Consider the following 22350-nt stretch of genomic DNA (forward strand, 5'->3'; position numbering starts at 1 on the left):
ATTGAGATGCTAAGGGTTCCGAGTCTAAAAATAAAAGAGTCAGTTAAAAAAACAGCAGTAATTTGGGAAACGAAAGTTTTAGAATAATTAAAGCTACAGCATTAATTGTTACAGTCGATTGCTTAAAATTTCAGGAGGAGAAAGGGGAAGATTGAAAAAGAGGGTAGGAATGATAAAAAATCCCCTGCGCTTTCGATCTTACTCTAGCAATTGTCATCGAAATAATTATTATGGATCAAATATTATGACTTTTCAAGCTATAATAAATATTCATTCTTTCATTTATTCATCTGATCAGAAATAATCTTACCTGAATCGAAAACATGATAATCTTGAATGTGTGAACTGCAAAGTCGTTCGGTACCCATAGTTCGTGTCGATCGAAGTGTCTGTAACAACAAAATAAAATAATGCACCCACAATACTTATCTTGTGATAGCCAAAATTTCGCGTAAACCTTTAGGAAGTGGTTCTAAAAATATTGATTATATGTCTTAATTAATATTTAGGTTCTTTTTTTTAAGAAACTGGCAGGCCTCGGCCAGCCGCGGCGGGTCCTCCTCCACGTGCCGCTGTACCGTAAGCGTGGCCTCACGTGAGCACGGGGCGCAGCACGCTGCGGATGTGGCCGAAGGAGGCGCGGCCGACCAGCTCGCGCAGGCAGGCCTCGGCCAGCCGCGGCGGGTCCTCCTCCACGTGCCGCGTGTACCGTAAGCGTGGCCTCACGTGAGCACGGGGCGCAGCACGCTGCGGATGTGGCCGAAGGAGGCGCGGCCGACCAGCTCGCGCAGGCAGGCCTCGGCCAGCCGCGGCGGGTCCTCCTCCACGTGCCGCGTGTACCGTAAGCGTGGCCTCACGTGAGCACGGGGCGCAGCACGCTGCGGATGTGGCCGAAGGAGGCGCGGCCGACCAGCTCGCGCAGGCAGGCCTCGGCCAGCCGCGGCGGGTCCTCCTCCACGTGCCGCGTGTACCGTAAGCGTGGCCTCACGTGAGCACGGGGCGCAGCACGCTGCGGATGTGGCCGAAGGAGGCGCGGCCGACCAGCTCGCGCAGGCAGGCCTCGGCCAGCCGCGGCGGGTCCTCCTCCACGTGCCGCGTGTACCGTAAGCGTGGCCTCACGTGAGCACGGGGCGCAGCACGCTGCGGATGTGGCCGAAGGAGGCGCGGCCGACCAGCTCGCGCAGGCAGGCCTCGGCCAGCCGCGGCGGGTCCTCCTCCACGTGCCGCGTGTACCGTAAGCGTGGCCTCACGTGAGCACGGGGCGCAGCACGCTGCGGATGTGGCCGAAGGAGGCGCGGCCGACCAGCTCGCGCAGGCAGGCCTCGGCCAGCCGCGGCGGGTCCTCCTCCACGTGCCGCGTGTACCGTAAGCGTGGCCTCACGTGAGCACGGGGCGCAGCACGCTGCGGATGTGGCCGAAGGAGGCGCGGCCGACCAGCTCGCGCAGGCAGGCCTCGGCCAGCCGCGGCGGGTCCTCCTCCACGCCGTCCCGCGTGTCCGTGTCCATGCACGACACCGTCTCGTACTTCTCCGCTGTCTGCCAACAACAGATCAACGTTAGGATGTTTACACACGGCCTTCCTACAGCGTACTGCACCACAGCACGCTGTGGCAACGTTATGTGTATAAGTATACAATATGATATTGTATCGCCCTTAAAAAGAAAACGTCGAATATTCCAAAATTATTTAAATGAACTTCAGTTTCAGTGAAACCGAAAAGAAAGTTGTAAAAGCATTTTTCAAAATTTCTTTGTTTGTGTATGTTTGCTTGTCTGTCTGTTGCTAGATACAAAAAGTAATTTTTAACTATTTCCCGATCCTTTAATACAAATTAATTCAAAACAAAGAAAACAGTTGAACCAATTTCACGAAAACTTGTACAAAACCCCCGGAGTGAATATATTTTTTAATGAAATATAAGAATGAGTATAAACAATGAAACCTGTCATTACCTGCATATTGTATAACAGTGAAGGTACTATTTTGTCCATGTGCTGAGCTTCCCAAATGTTCTCGACGAGATCATCCGATACTGTTTTTCTTATTACTCCCTGAAACAATTTTACATTTTATACGGCAACTAGCTACAACATCACGCATATGATAAAAATAAATCAGTGTGGTTAGAGAAAAATAGATCGGCCCAAGATCTTTCTGCGATTTTCTAGTTTTAACCCATCAAAAAACTAATGGCGAATCAGTACTTTTTATAACCAAATACCCAATCCTAAAAATAATACAAGGTCGATAGTGTTCATACCATGAATTGAGTTTAAGAATGGATTGACAATCAATTTTCACAGTTGATTTATCTTGATTGATATTTTACTCTTAAAAAAAGACAGGATTTTTTTGTAAGATATTAATGTTCTGTCAGGTTAGATAGATCACATACCTGTAATCCCTGGATCCCGGCTAATCGTATCTTATCCCTTGTGATCTTGTCGCTGTGGTTGCTGTGGCACATCGCTGAGAACTTCGAAACGAAGAAGTCGTACCTCCGATGGTAGGAGGGAGTGTCCTCTTCTATATTCGCGAAACGAACGAACTGGAAACAAACGAACAATGACATCCTAAAACCTGATAAAATCTGTTTTGCTTCCATTTTCCTTTTGGAATCCACTGATTGATAAAGCTTTTCCATAATTTTTGCAACCTTTACCGATCCTGTGTCGTCTAAATCCATCGGTTTCGCACTGTCTTCTTTAAGTCATCAGTCCAACTGACTGAAAGAGACCTGAGCATCTTTTGTATGAACGTGTCACCGCTGAAGAACCGTTCTTCTTAAATAATAAGCGATAAGCTTAATTAGCTAGCATTGTTTTCTTCGTAGCTAATTAAGCGACACTAATTAAACTGACTGTAGTTCTTCACAAAATTTAAAATAGATTAGTTGTAAGTTCTAATCAAGTCCATGGAAGTCAAAGATATTTTTTTAGGCTCCTATAAATTCATATTATAGGAACATATTAGAAAAGATATGTCATTTTTGCGATCTATTACAACTATTATTAATTTCTGATTTCCAAAAACGGTCATATATCCAGATTTACTTATGAGGGTACTAATACTCACACTCTGTGTCGCCAGTATTTGCAGCTGCGGGTCGGTAGACTCCAGCAGCTTCTGAACCATCTTCAGAAAGCTCTCCACAAACAAGTTCAGCGTCTGAGAGTGACACGCGACCAGCAGTTGGTCCATCGCCTCCATGGCTATTATCACGAAACTGGAATACAAATAATTCTAGATATAAATAAGTCTTCTAGATATTAACAAAGTAACAAAATTTACCTTAACTTCTAATAGAAGTATTTCAGTCCGGTATTACATCAGTCAAATAGAACCAATGTAAGCTCACGCTTACGAATAATATTCGTATTAGTTTGTCAACTTAAGAAGATATGCACTACCACCACTAGTTGAACAATTAACAAATTATACCTACTAGATTTGGCAGGAAAACATTGGATCGATTAATTATTAATAACGATAGACCGACAGATCACTTAACTATGCAGATCAGTGACGGTACACAAGCGGGGAATACGTTTCACATATAAAACCATACTACGCAAAAGCCTTGGCACAAACTCGAAATCAATACGGCATAAGGACACGTGCATTATTAATGCCAACTTTCTTAGTCAGAATCCCTATTCTGCGTATTACCGTATTTTTTAGAAAATTGATTAAAATTTTTCTTAAAAGTGGTAATATACAATTATTTTTTAATTAAATTAGATAAAACCGAAAGTCATGCTAGCCGTCATGCTACTTAGGTCGTGACGTCATTGCGTTAGTAAACAATGTTATGAACGCACAGACTTCACGACAACGATCTTACTTACTATCGAAATGACGTCACATCGGAATCAAAACGGAAGCTATTTGAAGAACATACAAAAAATCGAGAATTTAAAAACAGAATTATAAAGTTGCCACCCAGCTGCGGAGGAATGTTGTTAAGAAAGTTTTGCAAAAAAGTCTCGTTTACTCGTATGTACGAATGGATTTACCAATTTTAACATATGTCTAAATTGTAGGATGAAATAGCAGTCGGTTTTATTGTTTTTATAAGAAATCTCTAGGTTACAATATAATCAATCAATCAAATACAAAATCTATAATAACAATTTACTTTTAAATTTTTATAACATAGTGTGAAATATCCTATTTCTCCACACAGCGTTCAAGGTCTTAACTGGAATCAATACAAGAAAATCAATACAACTGGACGATGCATTTCTACTCACTTCAATCATAGATAAACTTTCAAACCGAGGTTAAGTTGATGTGCCATACATTCGATAGGTACGTTATCTTAAGTGCTTTATGCTTAAACAGAGATAATAGAATGTCTAGAAGTCACATCCCGGAACAATCACACATTAATCGTATGTCGCTTTGTACTATTGCACATAAACGTGTATACTTAAATTCAAATAAAAATGATCATGACAATGACGATTTATCGTAAGATGGACAAGCTCGTTTGCTATGCCAATCTTATAAAAATCGGTTTGATTTTTTTTATTAATTTCTATAAAACTTGTCTTAAACATCATTTGACAGCACGACTAAAAAACCTAAATGTATTTAAGTGTCTCAAATGGAACCAATGATAGGGGATGGAACGCAAAGCAACAATCTATTTGTAATTCGTGCGCGACACGTCCGTCTCTCTCCGCTGCCAAAGTAGGACTGACTCCATTCGACCGGCGGGTTGCAATTCATTATAAAAACGGGGGGTAGTACAATACACCTTATTATACGAACGGTGGGTAGTACACCACCATCTAGCAACAAATGCAGTAAAGAAAAATCTGCGTAAAAGTAGCCCCTTCTTTTTTTTATGATTACTCAAATTAATGCTCCATGTAAACGTTAATAATATCGAAGCCTTTCACCAACAATGTATTTGATACATTGTTCGATAACAAACTAATAAACATTTAGTAGATACTAGTACCGAACAGTGGCCAAAATTTAGTAAAGTATAACAATTGGTATTTTTCGTATTAAGCCTATTAGTTTGCACCTATTTTCCTTCCAGTTACCTCTCTCACTTATGAATGTTTTGAATCGTTTGAGAGCTAATTTTTCTAGCTCTTTTGGATATGAAGAAATGTAAACTTCTGTTCAGTATCAGATATTATGGTAAAGTAAATAAGCACTCACGAGAACGTGTCAATACGTCAGACTTGAAATTTTCCTTGATTTAATTTAATTTGAAAATTATTACACTGGCCAAAGACTCAAGTGACCAGACCAAAATGGTCAGTCAATTTTTTTACGGGCCCAAGAGTGGAGAAAGACCTTACCCATGTCGTCGCCGATAGATATCCCTGGAGGCTTTCTGGAAGAGGTACTCTCCGATCCTGTCCAGTTTCTCTGGAGAGGAGAGGGAGTAGAAGGTGAGCTTCTCCATGTTGGACTTGACGAGGCCTTCTGACGGGGAAGCGGGGAAGATGTTATCCACCAGCCGCTTGTATCTTGGCCGCAGCGCTGAGCAGCATCCGCAGCAACCTGCAATCGTCAAAAAATGTTCGATCTAGAGTGAAAAAGATTTTTTTTTTATATTTTGTAACATTTTAATACGAGTAGGTGCATAGGTAACGTATACTGTATTTTTATACTTCAGTCAGATTTATAAACATAACAGTTATTTAAATTAGGTAGTTTTTGCTAAGTCCATGGTCCATAATATTATGTTTTTAGATAAGTATTTATATTGCATACAATATTGCATAATTGTTTTGCACGTGTAATAAGAAATAACTTAAATTAAGTATAATTATTTCTACATCCAAGAAATAAGTATCCTCCTCTCATAAAGTAAACAGACGATAGGTACATTGATAAAATATGATTTAGTGATACCGGTCTTACATTTAAGGTTCAGATTTCAAATCCCAGGTACGCAAGGCTGATTTTTAGAAATTATTTGCGTATAAAAAATGTGAAGGAAATTAGTTTTAGAAAAAATTTTAGCTACTTTTTTACAACGCTACGCCATGGCATACGGCCCGGTGGTTTGTGCACTGACCTTTATAACTTGATAATAACTTCCATCATAAATGAATAAATCTCAAATACTTTTTTATATGAATCTATAAAAGTTCAATATTTCAAGGTTTAAATAAAGAGATAATTCTAAGTGCGTAATCTTAATCTTCCGGTTAAATTACGATGTAAAACCTAAAGTTATATTTTATTTTATCTGAAATGATAAAGAAAGTCTGAGTTTGGAGCCCTGGAGACTGACGTACACATAGAAAAAGTCTAATACCACCATAGAGACTACCAATAAGAAAAAGTCCTTCTAAGGCCAATCACTAGTTGATGTATTGCTATCCCTATGGATAAAGTTGGAAATGTCTCATATACGTAACTCAAAATGTAAAGTAAAGTAAAGTAACGCTTTCTACGTTACTGTTACCGTATTAGTCCAATAGGCCAGTTTTCCGGCTTTGATCCTCGGCAAGGTAGACGTCAATTAATTTCAATTAGAGAGGTTTGTATTATAGGAATTTGTTATAAAGTCTTCTTTTTTGTACAACCAAGTACAACAGAAATAAACACCGTATTAACCATGTAAAAACAGCACTAAATACGGGCGGTCAACAACCAAAAAAACTTACATGTCATGTAAACAGTTCTGCTTATGATGAAGCAGGTGCGGTGGGCGATCTTGCTTATAGGCAACATTATAGGCAACTTCTTGATCACGCTTTATACTTCTTTATTGGTTCACACTGACGCTAAGTTATTTTTATATCTTTATAATAATATTGTTGGAAATAAATCACTTTTGACGATATGATGTTTACCCGGATGAATTAGTCATAAGACTAAAATATTCAAGGAATAAACGCATGGTTGGTTGGTTGGTTTATTTGATTTATATTTGAGGTAATATTAATATTTGAGGTACCTATAGTATTATAATTGAATTTGACTGTCGATATCGTATTATTAGTATATTTTATACCTTAATGTACACAACAAGTCTGTACATATTAGGTACATATTAGTCACATATTTTTATCCGGATTTTTTAACTTTCTTTGGCTAACGTTTTTATTCAAATTGCTTGTAAACGTTATCGCCTACTTACTCTCATTGAAATATTTGTTTTATATTTATTGCAAAAATTCACCCCGTATTTAGGTAATTAGCATGACTATTTGCATATATTAGCGTTTAATAATATAAATTTTACGCGATATTATGGGCCACAAATTTATACATAAACCAGTCACTTTTACGAGCACTTAGATATCGCCTTCATAACAAATAATAAATCCCTAAATGCTAACACATTCAAATCCACTACCGCACTTACAAAATATACTTTACAATACGTTTATTCAAATTTTATTAAGTATACACATATTTAGCCGTCCATCCGATAGTATGACGGCTGGTACACTGCTCTAAGTACAAGATAGTGTTAAAAAAAGATAAGAAACGATACGGCGCGTTCACATTCTCGTCGAAACGCTTAATATTTATAAGTTGAAAATGTTCACGCATGTAACAAGAATTGTCGCAAAAAATGCATCTTAAGTTGGCCATACGACGGATAGATGGATTCTTTGAATGTTTTATTTATGATAAAAAGATAAATGTCACTTTTACCTTAAAAATATAAATCGTAAACTAAATCTTTGATATCTCAATTTGGACATTAATAATATAATGCAATGTGTTTTGGGTTAAGTTACATTTGTGGGGTTTTGATAATTTACAAATAGGGTTAGGAGATATAACTCTAAATATAATGTCTTATATATGTATGTCTGCCATCATTTGTGTTACTACATTTTTATGACACAAAACGAAATAGCGATGTTACCGCAATGATCCATGGAGCGATCTACCACCTTTTCAAAACTGCCTTAACTATAAAATGGGTCAATTTATCGCAGTTCATTACCAGCCTGCGTTTCTCACGTGACCTTGAAAAGGCAGACAAATGTCGATTACCTCATTAATGGTAGCAGTTAATTGTCAGTATACTTGTTTCCTTATTAATTTACAAATTCACTGCTGGACTAATTACACAACTACTAATATACCTTAAGTTTATTTCTACAGCAAAAACCACCAAATAACTTAAGGATGTAAGACAAACTGGATCAAAGGTATCAGAACAAAGAATTTATATTATTATTAGTTTATATACAAGATCCATAGATCCTAAATATTACAGACAATTGAGATAATACTTATAAATAATCATAGTTATTATAATAGTTATGCGGACTTAGATTATGCGTCAGAGGAAATTTCAATTGCATTATATCATTTTTAAAAACCTATTACTGTATAACACCAAAGAAACATCCTGCATACAGCATATTTCAATGCGAGCGAGAGCTACACATATTTTATTAAATCTATTAAAAAGTTTGTTACTTTTGCAGTTGTGTGAAACAAGCCTTATATTATCAGTTTGTTTTACACGTAGCAATATTTCATCTAACGATTAATCTTGACGTTGAAACATGTATTGTAAACTATATCGACCTCTACTTTAATACTGAGCTATAATAATGTTTCGTTGAATATAACTAAAAGAGAAATGGCAGTGGACTACTAGAGTTACCAAGTTCCAGTACGTGTATTTCGCTATAACTTGATGATGGTAGAGTTGATGTAGCTTGGCTTGGCTTCTGAAAGTCTTCCCACACCCTTGTGTGGGAAGACTTTCAGAAGGAATATCTGGTAAGCAATATCTGGTAGCAATATCTGGTAGCATCCCCATTTTATTAAGGATCATGGATATCATTTCCTATTTCATAACAAAAATGTTAAGCATTATTGTATTTTAATTTGAAGTTCTCAGAAACGGCAAGGAAAATTTCCTCGAGAGTAGAGTTCCAACTAAAAGTAAGTTAAAATGAGTTTTGCACGAGCCACGCAGTGTCTGAGGTAGGCTCCAATCCGGGATCATTCCCAATCCAATTCAGGGATTATTACCACTCACCATCAAATTAACTTCATGCTAGCTTGCTACTTTAATTCATTAAAAAATTAAGACTATTCGATTGCACTTTGCACTTAGGTATTTGAAACCGTAGCAGTACCTGATAAAATTAGGATATTAAAAAAAATGTAACCTTCATTAAATGTGCAAAATGTTATCTTTTGAATTAAATACTTCCTGATGTTAAGTTAATTTCGTTACTATATAAGTATATGTCTAACTTAGCGCCTAATACCATAGTAAATTACTATGCTAATACACAAGTTCAGTAGCTATCTTATCGTCTAATACACTGGCTTCTTCTTTGTAAGTTCTTCAAATAAGTTATACTGATATTACAGTTGAAAATGTTGAAAAAACTGTAGCTAATTCAGAACCGAGCCTGACATTGTTTAAATAACGCATCCGATTGAGGCGCCGTCGTGTAATTAAGGTACAGCCTTTCCTCGAACTGAAAACCTCCTATGTTTTTCAGGAGCATTTTTATCTTTTTGTTACTGCAATAGATTTTTTTTAACAAATTGGAGTAACAAACGACAATGCACCATCTAATGATAAACGATAAATGATATAGATACACGTTTTTCATAAACTGCAAATAAATTTAAAGATCACAGGTGCGTAGCTAACCCTAAGGACAAAGTTCAAAGGTCTCCGGTCTCCAAAGGTGTAAATGTCCGTCCACACCCTTCAAACCAGCACAGCACTCAACATTTTTTCATAAAGCAGAAATTGGTATGTTAGTGGTGGTGCCGCAGTTGAAGCCGAAATCAAACATCTTTATTTACTTGAATATTTCGATCACTAATATGTTCCGATTAGTGACCGAAGCTTGAATATAGGTTTTACATGGTACACCCAAGGGGCTCCACCACCACAAAATAATAAAATAAGTAGGTACATGACGTAGATTTTGAAATTTCTTTAAATGTCCTCAAGTTGTGTGGGAATCGGTCGGTATTGATTTTAGTATTTTTATATCCCTGCCATATAATGTTATTTATATTTTAGGTAAACCCTTTTAAAAGGGACGCTTACATCCAGCGGGGAAATTTTCTCGATTCTATTTGAATAATTTATTATACAGCTTATTTTAATCTTAACAATAGTTTAAAGATCTTTAAATAAGCACTTCTCTTGTTACAATTACGGTATAATTTTTACGATAAGTTTATTTTTTTCTATCATTAGTTTTAAGACCATTTATTTAAAATTTAATAATATACAATTTTTACACGTGTATCTTTCCGATTTTTATAGTACCAAAACTACGCAAGCAAAACCATATTTGTCCCCTTATATATTTTCTTTTACTCAACATACACTACATATAAGTACTTCCGACGGTATTTCCGATTCACGTTTTCCGATTGGTCCCTTATAGGGTACGTGCGCGCGTGTGTCGCGATCTGAAACCACTGGCTCGCGACTGGAGTGACAGGCCGCCGCTAAATTTAAACCGGTCCGCGCGCTGAAATAGATATGCTGGAAAGGGCATCACCTAAAGTAGGTTAGGGCGCGATTGTTATGGTATAATGTCAATGCGACGATGCGATTTTGTGGGATTATGTCGACTGTCTAATAATCGCTCTATGGATTAACATTGAAATAGATGTACTAGAAAGGGCATCGTCTAAAACAGGTTAGGGTGCACTTGGTAATAAGAATAACGATATAATGTCAATGTGGTTATGCAGGATTGTGGCGACTGCCTGCTAAATCGCCCCATGAGTTGAGATAAATAGCTGGAAAGGTATGGCATTTAGGGTTCGTACACAAAACTGCGATGCGACGTCGCATCGCAAAAATCTGCGAGCTCCCTCGACGCATCGCAAGAACTTGCGAATTGATTCGCATCGCACAGTGGTTGTTGTTGTTGGTCACCCTGAGAGACGCTACGCCGCACGATATCGCATCGCAGCAATTCGCATCGCAATTTTCTGCGTTGCGAATTCGCATCGCGTCGCATCGCAGTTTTGTGTTCGAGCCCTTACACCTGAAATAGGTTAGGAAGCGATTGTTTTAAATTCTACGTCTACGCAATGATGCAATTGATAAAAATGTGAAATGTTTTAAAGAACAGTAATGTAGATATCTCAAGTAGATTAGGACGCAATAGTATACACTGTTGTGATTAGGATGCGCCAATGCACGGAATTGATAACACTGTATGCCTAATATAACAGCAATATAAAAGGCTGGTGGGTTCTTGTTTCAAAGGTACAGTAAGGGAGAGGCTTACAAAAAGCATCCCTACTTAGTCTTCCAATGAAACAAACCTTGTGTGATCATATGGTGGCGATCATGCCGCAGTATATACGATGCAAATGTTCAGGATTGAACTGTTTGAGAAACTAACCCGATTGTAACTTACTTGAAAAAGGCATAGTAATTTTGTAAAGTAGGTTAGGGCCCGATTGTACTGAATAGCAACGACTAGAATGACGCGACAATGCGATTATATACACTTGGGGCGACTTCACGTTAAAATGCATATACCTAAGAAATTGTAACCACGAAACCACCTCAATTCGTTTAGAAATAACGACAATAGCATTCAGTTAAGTTTCTATATTCAGATTCAAGCAACTCGCTTATAAACACTTAAAAATGTAGACACATTCTAATGATAGAATCCCTTGAAGGGAAATGTATTGTGACTGTTGATTCATACACACAGGTATACCTTTAATAGAATTTGTAGAATTTCCTGCCAAAAATAATGCAACGGTTATATCATTGTTAATTTGGAGCAATGAAACACTGAGTAGTTCTATAAATAACGGTATTGCAGTCGGGGCCGATAAATCGATTGATATTTATTATTTAGATACTAGCGATTGGTTTTAATCTGAATGCTACAATAATACTGCAATGCTGCATTATCATTAACCTATTACAGTCCAACTGCTAGGCATTCAATATAAACTCGGTTTGTATTGATTATCATCATCAACCCATTACTGTTCTACTGCTGGGTACGGGTCTCCTCTCATAATGAGAAGGATAAGGCCATAGTCCCCCGCGCTGGCCAAGTGCGTATTGGTAGACTTCACATACCTTTGATATTTTTTTTTATAAATCTCTCAGGTATGTAGGTTTACTCACGATGTTTTCCTTCACCGTTTAGCATGTGATAATTAGTTTCTAATATACACTTAACTTTGAAAAATCAGAGGCGCGTGCCTAGGATTTGAACCTCGGCCCCTTGATCGAAAGGCCTGCCTGTATTGAAGTCCTTAACAATGATTAGAGAATATTATCAAGCATTCTAACAACATTCCTCAGAATGTCTTCCTTCACCGTTATGTCAAGTGATAATAAATTTTCAATGCGCACAGTATCGGAATATAATTAGATACCTCTAATTAAGACCTCTTCAAATTTGTACTTCTTAGTAAACTAAAAAAAAAAAAAACTAAAACGCTTTCTACACTCACAGCCCCACACTAGGATTCCCTGTGTCGTGGGTGCTATGGACACACACAGAGACAAATACACAAACACCCAGACCCAGAAACAGAAATCTAAATTCATCATTTAGAAATCTGTCTGGCCGGGGATCGAACCCGGGACCCTCTGCGTGTCAGACCGGCATGGTGACCGCTCCGCCACGCGGGTCGTCAGACGGCCGAATTTATAAATGAAATAACAAACGCGATAGCTAGTCAAATTTTAATGTATAATTTGCCAAGTTATAAAAAGATAAGGCAACGAATTAGTTTTTGACGAGTTTTAAAAAAGTTCGTGTGTACAAGTCTTTAGATATTCACCTGACGTACTGTGGGTAGGTCGTCCCTTCAAGCAATGCCCTCATAATAGCAAAAAGATACCTCTATCCACATAAAATTAAAGTAACTTTAGAGATTTAAGTATGTATAGGTGAATACTTATATTAAATTTGACTAACCACATAAAATTAGGCAACCATTATGGTGAGAGTCCCAGAGACGGATAAGATATTTCTTAACAATGTATATTTTTTAATTTGGGTACTAACATATCTTTGGACTCTTTTATAATATCCAAGTAGCAAACGAGGATGAAGTTTTTCTCATGATGAATGGCTAGTAGCGCCCATGGACATCTATAATCAACTCCAGATAGAATTGAGTCCTACCTGAGATCAGCCTTAGAAACATTGCTAGCCCTGAGGATTAAATTGGAATGCCTCAGATAACCTCACCACACCCGTCAAATCAGAACACAGCACTGAACAATGCTATTATTAGGCTAAAGATGCTATGGTGGTGCCTCCAGAGTTAACCACAAAGGATTCTACCACCTACAAAACTTATTTAGTAACTTATTAAGTAATTATAGGGAAAAAATAGTGAGTCCATCTTGACGTAACTTTTTAAGTTATATCATGGTCTAACACTATAACAATGAAATTGGTCATTGTCCGTGACTAATGATTGAATGAATTACCTTTCTCAAGGTTTTCTCTTTATCAAAGTTTAAGTAAAAATAAGAATTCTATAAGATTATACATTACTGATTTATGCATGGTTAAAAATTTAGACATGCATGCCTGGTATTTGAACCTCTGATCCCTTGGTTAAAAGGCTGACTTTCTTAACCACTAGGCTATTACTAGCTTGAAGCTTAGCATACTAGCATTATAAACAGAAACCTTAGCTATAAGAATAGTATTTTGTGACATGGTATACTTCTCGTTTAAAACAATTGATTTACGCATGTCAACATTTAATATTGCTGCATGCATATCTTGCTCACTTACTGCAGTAGTAACATAAAAGCATATGACTATTTATAAGCTACAAACATTTATTGTGCCTACAGATTTATAGAAAGTGCTTCTAATCCTATATCACTAACTGAATAGTACAGAACTGACATAATACCATATAAATCATAAAGCAAGTCTTAGTAATGTCTACCTGATCTTAATAATTACATCCACTACTCCATTTAAACTTTCCTTTTGGTGTCTATCTTTTGAATGTTAATTTATTCAAAACGCTTATAAGAACTATTCTTAGTTGATTACGTAACATTCATTTCATAATGGATTTAAAAGTGAAAGAAAACAACACAATACATTATCAGTATTTATTTCCTTACATTCGAGACAACATTAACATTTGAAACAGGACTATTTTAAACAAATGCGTAGCTGATATTACTTTTAATATTATAGTACAAGAAAGTTACAAAGATATACTTGAAGTCAGAAAACATCAGATTTGAAAGAGAATTTCAAAATTTGTTGAATAGAAATTATTTTTATTTGAGAGCAGTATTTATTTAGAATTACTAATGTTTTCTCTTCTCTTCTCTGCTGTCTCTACTAGACTTAGATCGGTCATAGTCATCATACTTTCTTGATGTAGTTCGACTGCGTTTATCATCTGACCGCCTTTCTCTTGATCGGTCCAGTTCCCGATCTCGAGACCTGGACTTATGTCTTTTACTGGAATATTCTCTCTTTCGGTCGTACGGAGATCGGGACCGCCTCTCCCTCTTTTTATGACTGCTATGGTACTTTGATGACAATGGTGGGGTTTTCGGGGATTTATCCTTTTTGGAATCTCTCTTAGGATCCTTAGAAGTCGAAGCTGTCGGCGATTCTGCTTTCTTCTCTTCAATTTTAGCATTTTCTCTGTCCTTCTGTGCTTGTATGTGTTTGTTCGCTTGATATATCTTCCGCAACAACTCTAGCTTGTTCTCCAACTCATCAGGATTCACTTTAGGCCTCTTGTAGAGCTGCAAGATACTCAATGACACATCCCTGATGTCTTCCTCAGTAACATTGAATAACAGGAACCAATGAGGGTTATTTGGTAAGGGCAGCCCTATTTTACGTGCCGTTAAGTAAATGCAAGCACAAGCGATAGTTTCAGGGGGGAATCGCATGAATACATTTGTTCGTAGAGCATCATTCATATAATTCCAGGACATTTGCATGAGTAGTTTATGTTTTTCATACTGTAGGAGTTGTAAATAGACCACAATTAGTTTATGGGGGTGTTTTACATGTACACAAAAGCCTAATTCGTTTAAAATACGTCTCTCCGCTTTGATAACTTGATTTTTTAGTTCTATATAGTTCTGGTCAACTATAAATGGGGCTATAGTCTTCTGTGCTCGTACTTGTTTGATGTGATTGAACACATTCATGACGTCACGTATTCTGCAGGGCTTTTCTTCGACTTTCGATGCTAAATATATACTAGCCATGGCGGTGGTTTCCATGGGGAACCTGACGAAGGATTTGGAGTAATAGAACCTTTGTAGATACATCTGACCAGTTGCCATAGCGACTTGAGGTAGCTTGAGCAGGATACCAGCGGTTTGTATCATCTCACAACCAAGTATACGAAGATCGGTCTCAGTCTCAATATCCAGCCCATCTGCCTGAGACGGCGTTTGCTTAAACGTCGATTCTGGTAGCAAGCAGTTGTGCAAAGTCAGTATAATCTTGCCATACTTCTTCTGCGGCTTCGCTGGCGTTGTAGTCGTCGTGGTTTTCGTCTGATTTTGAACTGTTGTTGCAGTCATTTTGAATAGTTGATAACAGTCACAAAAATGTCAATTACTCACTAGTTTATGTCCACTTACACTTAATTTTCGTTTTTAACACGTTTACCGCATTTTAGAACAGTTTTTGTCACATTTTAATACTTCTTTTAACCAAAAACTCGACTAGAAACACGAAAACGCGTCGACTAAAGAATGACATCTGAAAAGGCAACCAAGATGGCGCCACAACTCGAACATATGTCAACTCAAAAAGTGTCTAAAAACTAAAGTATAACTTTAATTAGACATGCATTTAGTACTCACCTTGCGCCATTATAAAACTATTATTCTAACTTCAATGCTAAAATAAAGACTCAGCTCGACACTTTTCGCAAAAATTGTGAATTGATTGCATGACTCACACAACACAAGTCAACAATCAAAATTTGTTTTTAATTTAAGGAGGCCATTGCGTTTAGTTCCTGCAAATAGCCAGTCGTACATTGCACTACATTTATTAAGGACATATTTCCATTTATTAAGGATTTATATTATTAAAATACAAAATTGTCGAATGATATTCATGGTACTAGTTATATCATATTACTATTGAAAATTTTATCTAAAATATCGCATCTGTTTCAGAACGAATCCGGATCTATATATAGGTACCGGAAGTTAAATATAGGTTGGCGGCAGTAATTAAAGCTAAGTGTTTAACACTTCCACTCACTTTGACATTGACAACTTGTCTACAGTTAACTCACCCGCGTAAAATTGATTTTTTAGAAAATGGCTACTAAATTTTTCCTTTACTTTATTGACGGATTGCGTAAAAAATAATTAATATTTTGCATGAAATAAAAAGTGATCGATTAATTATTAAGTGTATTATCGTATGATTTAACATTTTAGTGGTCGATAATAGTGTTTTTTGTTGTAATCACTTAATACTTTGATATAAACGATTTCGAAGTTATATGCTAAAAAAGTGTAATAATTTACTGTATTATTTATTTTTTCTGGTTTGTAATAAAATATAATATGCTATTATATCGTGTGGTGTGTTTATTCTGTAAGAAATATTACAAAAAAAATAGGTGCAAAACATGTTACACTACTTCGTTAGAAGCTATCTATTTTATGAATAATTGAGGAGTTTTACAATAAAAAACAACACAGTCATACAAGTGTTTATTTTATTCTTCTAAAATTACAAAATGACTGATATAAATACTATTTCGGCACTTTGTTACACTAAAATAGCAACTTACAATAAATTTGATTTTGTCATAGAAAACTCACGAACAACGAAAGAATCTTTCATTTTTTATAATAAAACCAACATATTTTACTTCCACACATAACAAATAACACAATAAACCTCCGATACACAAAAACAGTGAAACAATTATCAAAATTACACAAAGATGACAATAAAACAAAACACTGCCGGACTAGTCGTAGAAGTACTAGTGATGTGACCGTTACAATATCGGTATGTACGCACGATCATCATGCCACATTATAATAATATGATTTTACTTTACATTTATATTTTATTATTACTGTACCATAAGAATATTATTATCATTTTCATTTGTATAACGGAGTTTATTTATTTTTAGCGTAATTTTATTACAAGACAGTGTTGTTGAAATTAACAATAACAATTTTTCAAACTTTGTTTTTGAAAAAAATCTTTAGGCATGTTGAACAATTTTCGTAGAGTCTAATTTTATGGGTTCGCATTATCGACATGGTAATGACAAAATATATCTATAGCTACAGGATTAATGTTATTTTTTTTACAAAATATGTTTATTTAAAAAATGACCCGTTTCCTTTAGTTTGTCATTTATAATTATTTCCCAGAAATTATGATTCTTATAAGCGACACTATTTGATGGTAAACTTATACGTTTTTTTTTACTTTTATAGTAGTGTTTTTTCAAAATTAACTTGTTCGATGCCTGGTAGTGAAAGAAATTTTTAAAATATCTAATGATGGATTTACTTTTTATCGAAATTGACCTCGTAACTCCTACACACTCTTTTTATTAATTCTTATAGTTTCGGTTTTGGCTATGCAGGGTCTTATAGGGTTTATATAAATGTAATTAAGTTTAATGTACACACTTTGAAGTTTTAATTTAACAATTTAACAATGACAATCATCAGTTATATTAGCGATAAATATTTTCCTGTATCTACGTGTTATTTGTATAAATAACCAACTTACAACAACTATAAACGATATTACGTGATCCTATCAACCATATCACATACAAAAACCGTAGCTGTCGTTGTACAAACAACTGACTCGTCGCCTGACAGATTTTCTTCTATTTTTAAGGTTTTCTTGTTTTCTGACAATTCTAATGACAAACTTCTTTGAAATCATGACTGAAACAAACAAACACTAAATCAAGGACACATAAATAAAAAATATATAAAGTATTCATTTATTCAAATGACGTTAAAAGTCTATACCTACGTATATCCATAAATGGTGCTTACCTATAGAAAAGGTGGTAAAACCTACTTCTACCTAACTTTTCTACCGCCACACCTACTTCTACCTAATAATAGCGGTGTAAGGCGCTACTATGTTTCGTTTTGAAGTGTGGTAAGGGAGACAAGACTTTTCCGAGGCGTTCCAGATTAGTCCTCAGGAGTAGTGGCGCATCTGTGGCCGACTTCAGATAGGAATATCTAATCCTAACTAGGGTTGATTACAGATGTCCATGGGGGGCAGTAGCCACTTACCATCCGGTAGACTGCATGCTCGTCTGCTACTCCTATATTATAAAAAAAAATACGTAATGCCATACATAATTATTGTGGTTGTCTATATATACCTATATTAGTATTACATATAATTTATTGATAATTACTTACTTGATGATCAACTTTATAACGAACACATCGCTTTTCAATATTTTCTGTTTCAATACTTCAATCCCAAAAATTACAGCAGCCGTTTTGGAAAAAGGATTTCTGAAGATCCCAATTCTACGAAAAAAAAAACATAATTATATTACATACGTAGTAAACATCCAAATAAAATAATAACAAACGATAGCTTTTATATTTACAAAGTTTTAATTATTTGTCATTCAATAGTAAGATTACGCATAATTGTATACTATAAATAACTCATTTGAAAAATACTGAAGTTATTGTTTAGGAAGAAAATCGATATAACATGAAAACGCTAATGACGATGTAATTGGTACGGCACGTCCCTAGCGCTTCTTTATCCGAAACCGTACAATACGAAATAAATGTTCGTAATAATGAACAAAATTTCGAATGTCTTTTTTTCATTATAGATTCCCTACTTTTATACTATTATTTATTATTTTCACAAAAATACTTTATACCATGACCTAAAACGACATAGACATTTTGTTTTATAGTCCTGATGAAGTAAAATCAATATTATTGTTATGAAGATAATGACACTATTATGTTATAGAAATTGATATGAAACACTGTTATACAATAAAACTAAGGTCTAATAATGCATAATATCAGTAATAAATAACATTTTACTTACTGTTTCACTTATAAACACACAAAACAAATCACAACAACTGCACAATCCGAACTCCCGCCATAAACTAAAAAGTAAAAGTACTTAAATGACTTAAATCTATGCGTAATACGATGTTGACAGTGTACAATTTTAAATGTCTCAAAATATCAAATATTATATGGATGCCTTTAATTTTCTGTAGCAAATTCGTGTATAATTTATTTATCGTTATTTTTGTCTCAGACACCTTGTAAAAATAATGTAAGATAAAGATAAAAATGTGAATTTTGTTTCACGTGGTAGCCATAGCACACATGTGTGCAATAGTCGAGCGAACGGTAATATTCGGTTTATAGCACATAAGTGTGCAATAGTCGTCGGAGAGGTTAATCAATATTATTGACAAACAGCCGAAAATAGGACAGTTATTTCAATGACAAACATAATAATTAGATTAGAAGCTATAAGGGTTATTCTTAGTTTGTATTTATGTCTAAAATATGGTCAGAAAGGTAAAATTACTTACATCCTGGGTCCGTGCATTTTTGGATGAAGGAATCCAAAAAGTCATGACCTTCGCCTGCCTCAAAACAACATTTCACGAAAGACATATTGATAAACTAAATTTATAATAATTTAACAACAGTTGATATAAAGATAACACTCATAAAAGATAAACAAGAGAAGATAAAATAATTTAAGATTTTTATACAAGATTTCAATAATTTATCACTATTGTTATGAACTATATATGTTATTATAATTATTAATATCCTTAGAGCTAGTCTTAATTTAAAAACATTTTTTGAACATCGAATTAGACCACTAGAGGCAAAATGAGATTTTATTCACTGTATACGAAGTTACATTAATAATATGACTTTAGTCCCATAATGTTAGGTGTTAGAATAACTTTGAAGAGTATACTGAGAGATAAATTAAATCACGAATATTTATTTAGGTCAAAAAATTCACTAAACAGAAAAAATATGTTTTACAAGTAGCTATAGAATAGCTACATGTAAAAGGGAAATGTCAAATTGTCAAGGGGGTCGTAATAAGTGTAATTCGACAAAATTAAAAAATACGTTACTACATAAAGCCTTGTTTCATTTGGATACCTTCTATATTTAGCTGGATAATGCGCAAAGTTCAATATGTATGGCGCTAGTATCGACTGTATTGCAAGCTTAATGCAAATAGTGCGTACTATCAATAATAGATGGCAGCACTATGCTCAACAATCGGATAAAAATTAAATTTATGACCATGTATTTCCAAAAAAGAATCAACGTTTTTTATTTTGATACTACACTTATTTTGATAATTCACTCAGTTTTATGTGTTTGTGTCTTTCTTAATTCGAGGTCTATAAGAACCTTATAAGAACTTCGGATGTTAGGCATTTTTTTTTCTTTGCACCAGTGTTCGATTTACTCGTCGTCGTAATCTATTTAACGTATTTAAGATGATCTGTTAATAATATTCATAATATTGTATTAAATTCTATACGGGCCATATTAATAGCGTATTACGTATTATATACTCATTATAGTCTGCCGTTAACCAAAGAAAATGTGACTCTACACTAAGTAACGCATAATTATTATCGTAAATTATATAAATAATTATTATTAACAGCCATAATCGCCAAAATAATTTTGATTACGATTCGATTATGTTATTTAGGTAACAAATGCCAATATTTTATGAGCGAAAGTTTACGGTAGTCGTTAATATGGAAATTATTTTATATAACTGTTTTGCGCATCGATAAACATTATATAAAATTAATGTCTGTCTGTGAATTTCAAATTTCCACATTTTTATATGTGTAGCGAGGTGATTGCTATTTCGCCGTCATTTTACGAACAATATTTTTCGACAGTTCTTATTACATAAATCAGTAAACTACATTATGCCACTACGCATGGTATGTTCCTCCAATTGTACATAAAGTTATTTTACATATACTACCTACTTCACATATACCTTTTTTTTTCGAGGGGGAACCTTCAAAAGGTACCCGACGACGTGGGAGCGGCGCCGGGTTATGTGCAATTCTTACCGCACTAAAACCCCCCCGGTGGCCGACCTCAGCGCTTGGTGGAGAGCCGAGCGTGATGCCCCGGGCTCTGCCCTGGGGGAGCAGTTTACGCTCCTCCCGCACATCTGGTGTTTACGATGGCATGCGACCACACATGCCGCCATCCTTCCCGGACGGTTCGAGCTCCCACTCCCACTTCCACTCTTACTGCCGGCAATACCCCTATTCCAGCCCCGGAACTACAGGGGCAACTTCACATATACCTACCACTGTAAACTCGAATATGTGAATATACGAAATATTCACACTCGATTTCGAAGACAAACATGTCTATTTATTTCTAAATAGTTTAGTCTTGAAATGCCCCCCCAGGGCGCAAATTGATTCGAACAGTCTTTTTACAGGAAATACACGTCATATGATAGGATAAATATGTCGCCTCCTGTTTCCTGGCTTACTACGTCTCTATTATGGGCTTATATTTCGGTCAGGTGGACTGCAGACTCGTCTGTCACTTCAATAAACTGAAAAAAAAAATTGTCGAAAGCTAAAAAGAATAATTTTATAGTTTTTGTATGTTTGTATGTATGTCAAGTGAATAATTTTGTAGAAAAAGCTCTTTAATCCTTCTAAATCATTTGCCTTTCACTGCACTTCAGTATGGAGACCAAAAATGCACTAATGAACTTGCCATATTATAATGTATTGCCTTAGCGCATCATATTGCGTCAGATTTGGCGATTGGCCTTCGACATGTAAAAGACGAGTGCTCCACATACCCGTACGCAAAGAAAGTAAAAATGTGTGATTAAGCAACATCCTCTGCTTTGAGTAACTTGTCTTGAGCAATGGCATTCAATAGCCTACACTTTTTATGTAATAGTAGTAGCGAAAAAGGTGATTAGGTTTTATGAGGTTAGAGTATCAAAGAAGCATGCAGTCCACCTGATAGTAAATTTCCAATGACGTCTATGAACATCTACAGTTAACTCCATACAGGAAAGTGGCTCTACCTGAATCCGACCACAAATATGTGTTGCTATCTTTTAAGACTAATATAATAGCCTCATATGTGAGTCAGCCGGTATCCACTGGCGGAATAAGGGTTTGCAAAGGTGGTCCCGCGGGTCTCTGGGGGGCCTCCAACAGTCTACAAATTCTCTTGTAGATACTTTTAAAAGCTTGTAAAATTAGATCAACTTCTCCTCCAGACCTCATTCAATATTCCGCCCCGGGTCTCCGACGAGTTTGTCCGCCACTACCGGCGTCCACAACTTTCCTCT

At 35.9% G+C, this 22350-nt stretch overlaps 2 protein-coding genes across 2 annotated transcripts in view; both read right to left on the reverse strand.

The window, feature by feature from the left end:
• The window catches only part of stmA (Protein EFR3 homolog stmA), a 34698-nt gene extending 15052 nt beyond the window's left edge, over nt 1-19646 (reverse strand). Inside the window, exons 1-7 of the mRNA XM_073091880.1 lie at nt 19547-19646; nt 5323-5527; nt 3077-3227; nt 2397-2549; nt 1954-2052; nt 1382-1536; nt 311-389 (exon numbers count right to left, since the gene is read on the reverse strand). Of these exons, the coding sequence (XP_072947981.1) occupies nt 311-389; nt 1382-1536; nt 1954-2052; nt 2397-2549; nt 3077-3227; nt 5323-5527; nt 19547-19631 (927 nt within the window). The 5' untranslated portion in view covers nt 19632-19646. The remainder of the gene's footprint in view (nt 1-310; nt 390-1381; nt 1537-1953; nt 2053-2396; nt 2550-3076; nt 3228-5322; nt 5528-19546) is intronic.
• Nucleotides 14056-15720, reverse strand: Ccnl1 (cyclin L1). Its single transcript, XM_073091879.1, has one exon. It carries the CDS (start codon nt 15516-15518, stop codon nt 14274-14276), a length of 1245 nt encoding a protein of 414 aa, XP_072947980.1. The 5' UTR covers nt 15519-15720; the 3' UTR covers nt 14056-14273.
• Nucleotides 19647-22350: the final 2704 nt, after the last annotated feature.

Source organism: Epargyreus clarus, unplaced genomic scaffold (assembly GCF_041222505.1).
Source record: "Epargyreus clarus isolate Ecla_fem2 unplaced genomic scaffold, WU_Ecla_fem_2.2 ptg000035l, whole genome shotgun sequence".
Lineage (NCBI taxonomy): Eukaryota > Metazoa > Arthropoda > Insecta > Lepidoptera > Hesperiidae > Epargyreus > Epargyreus clarus.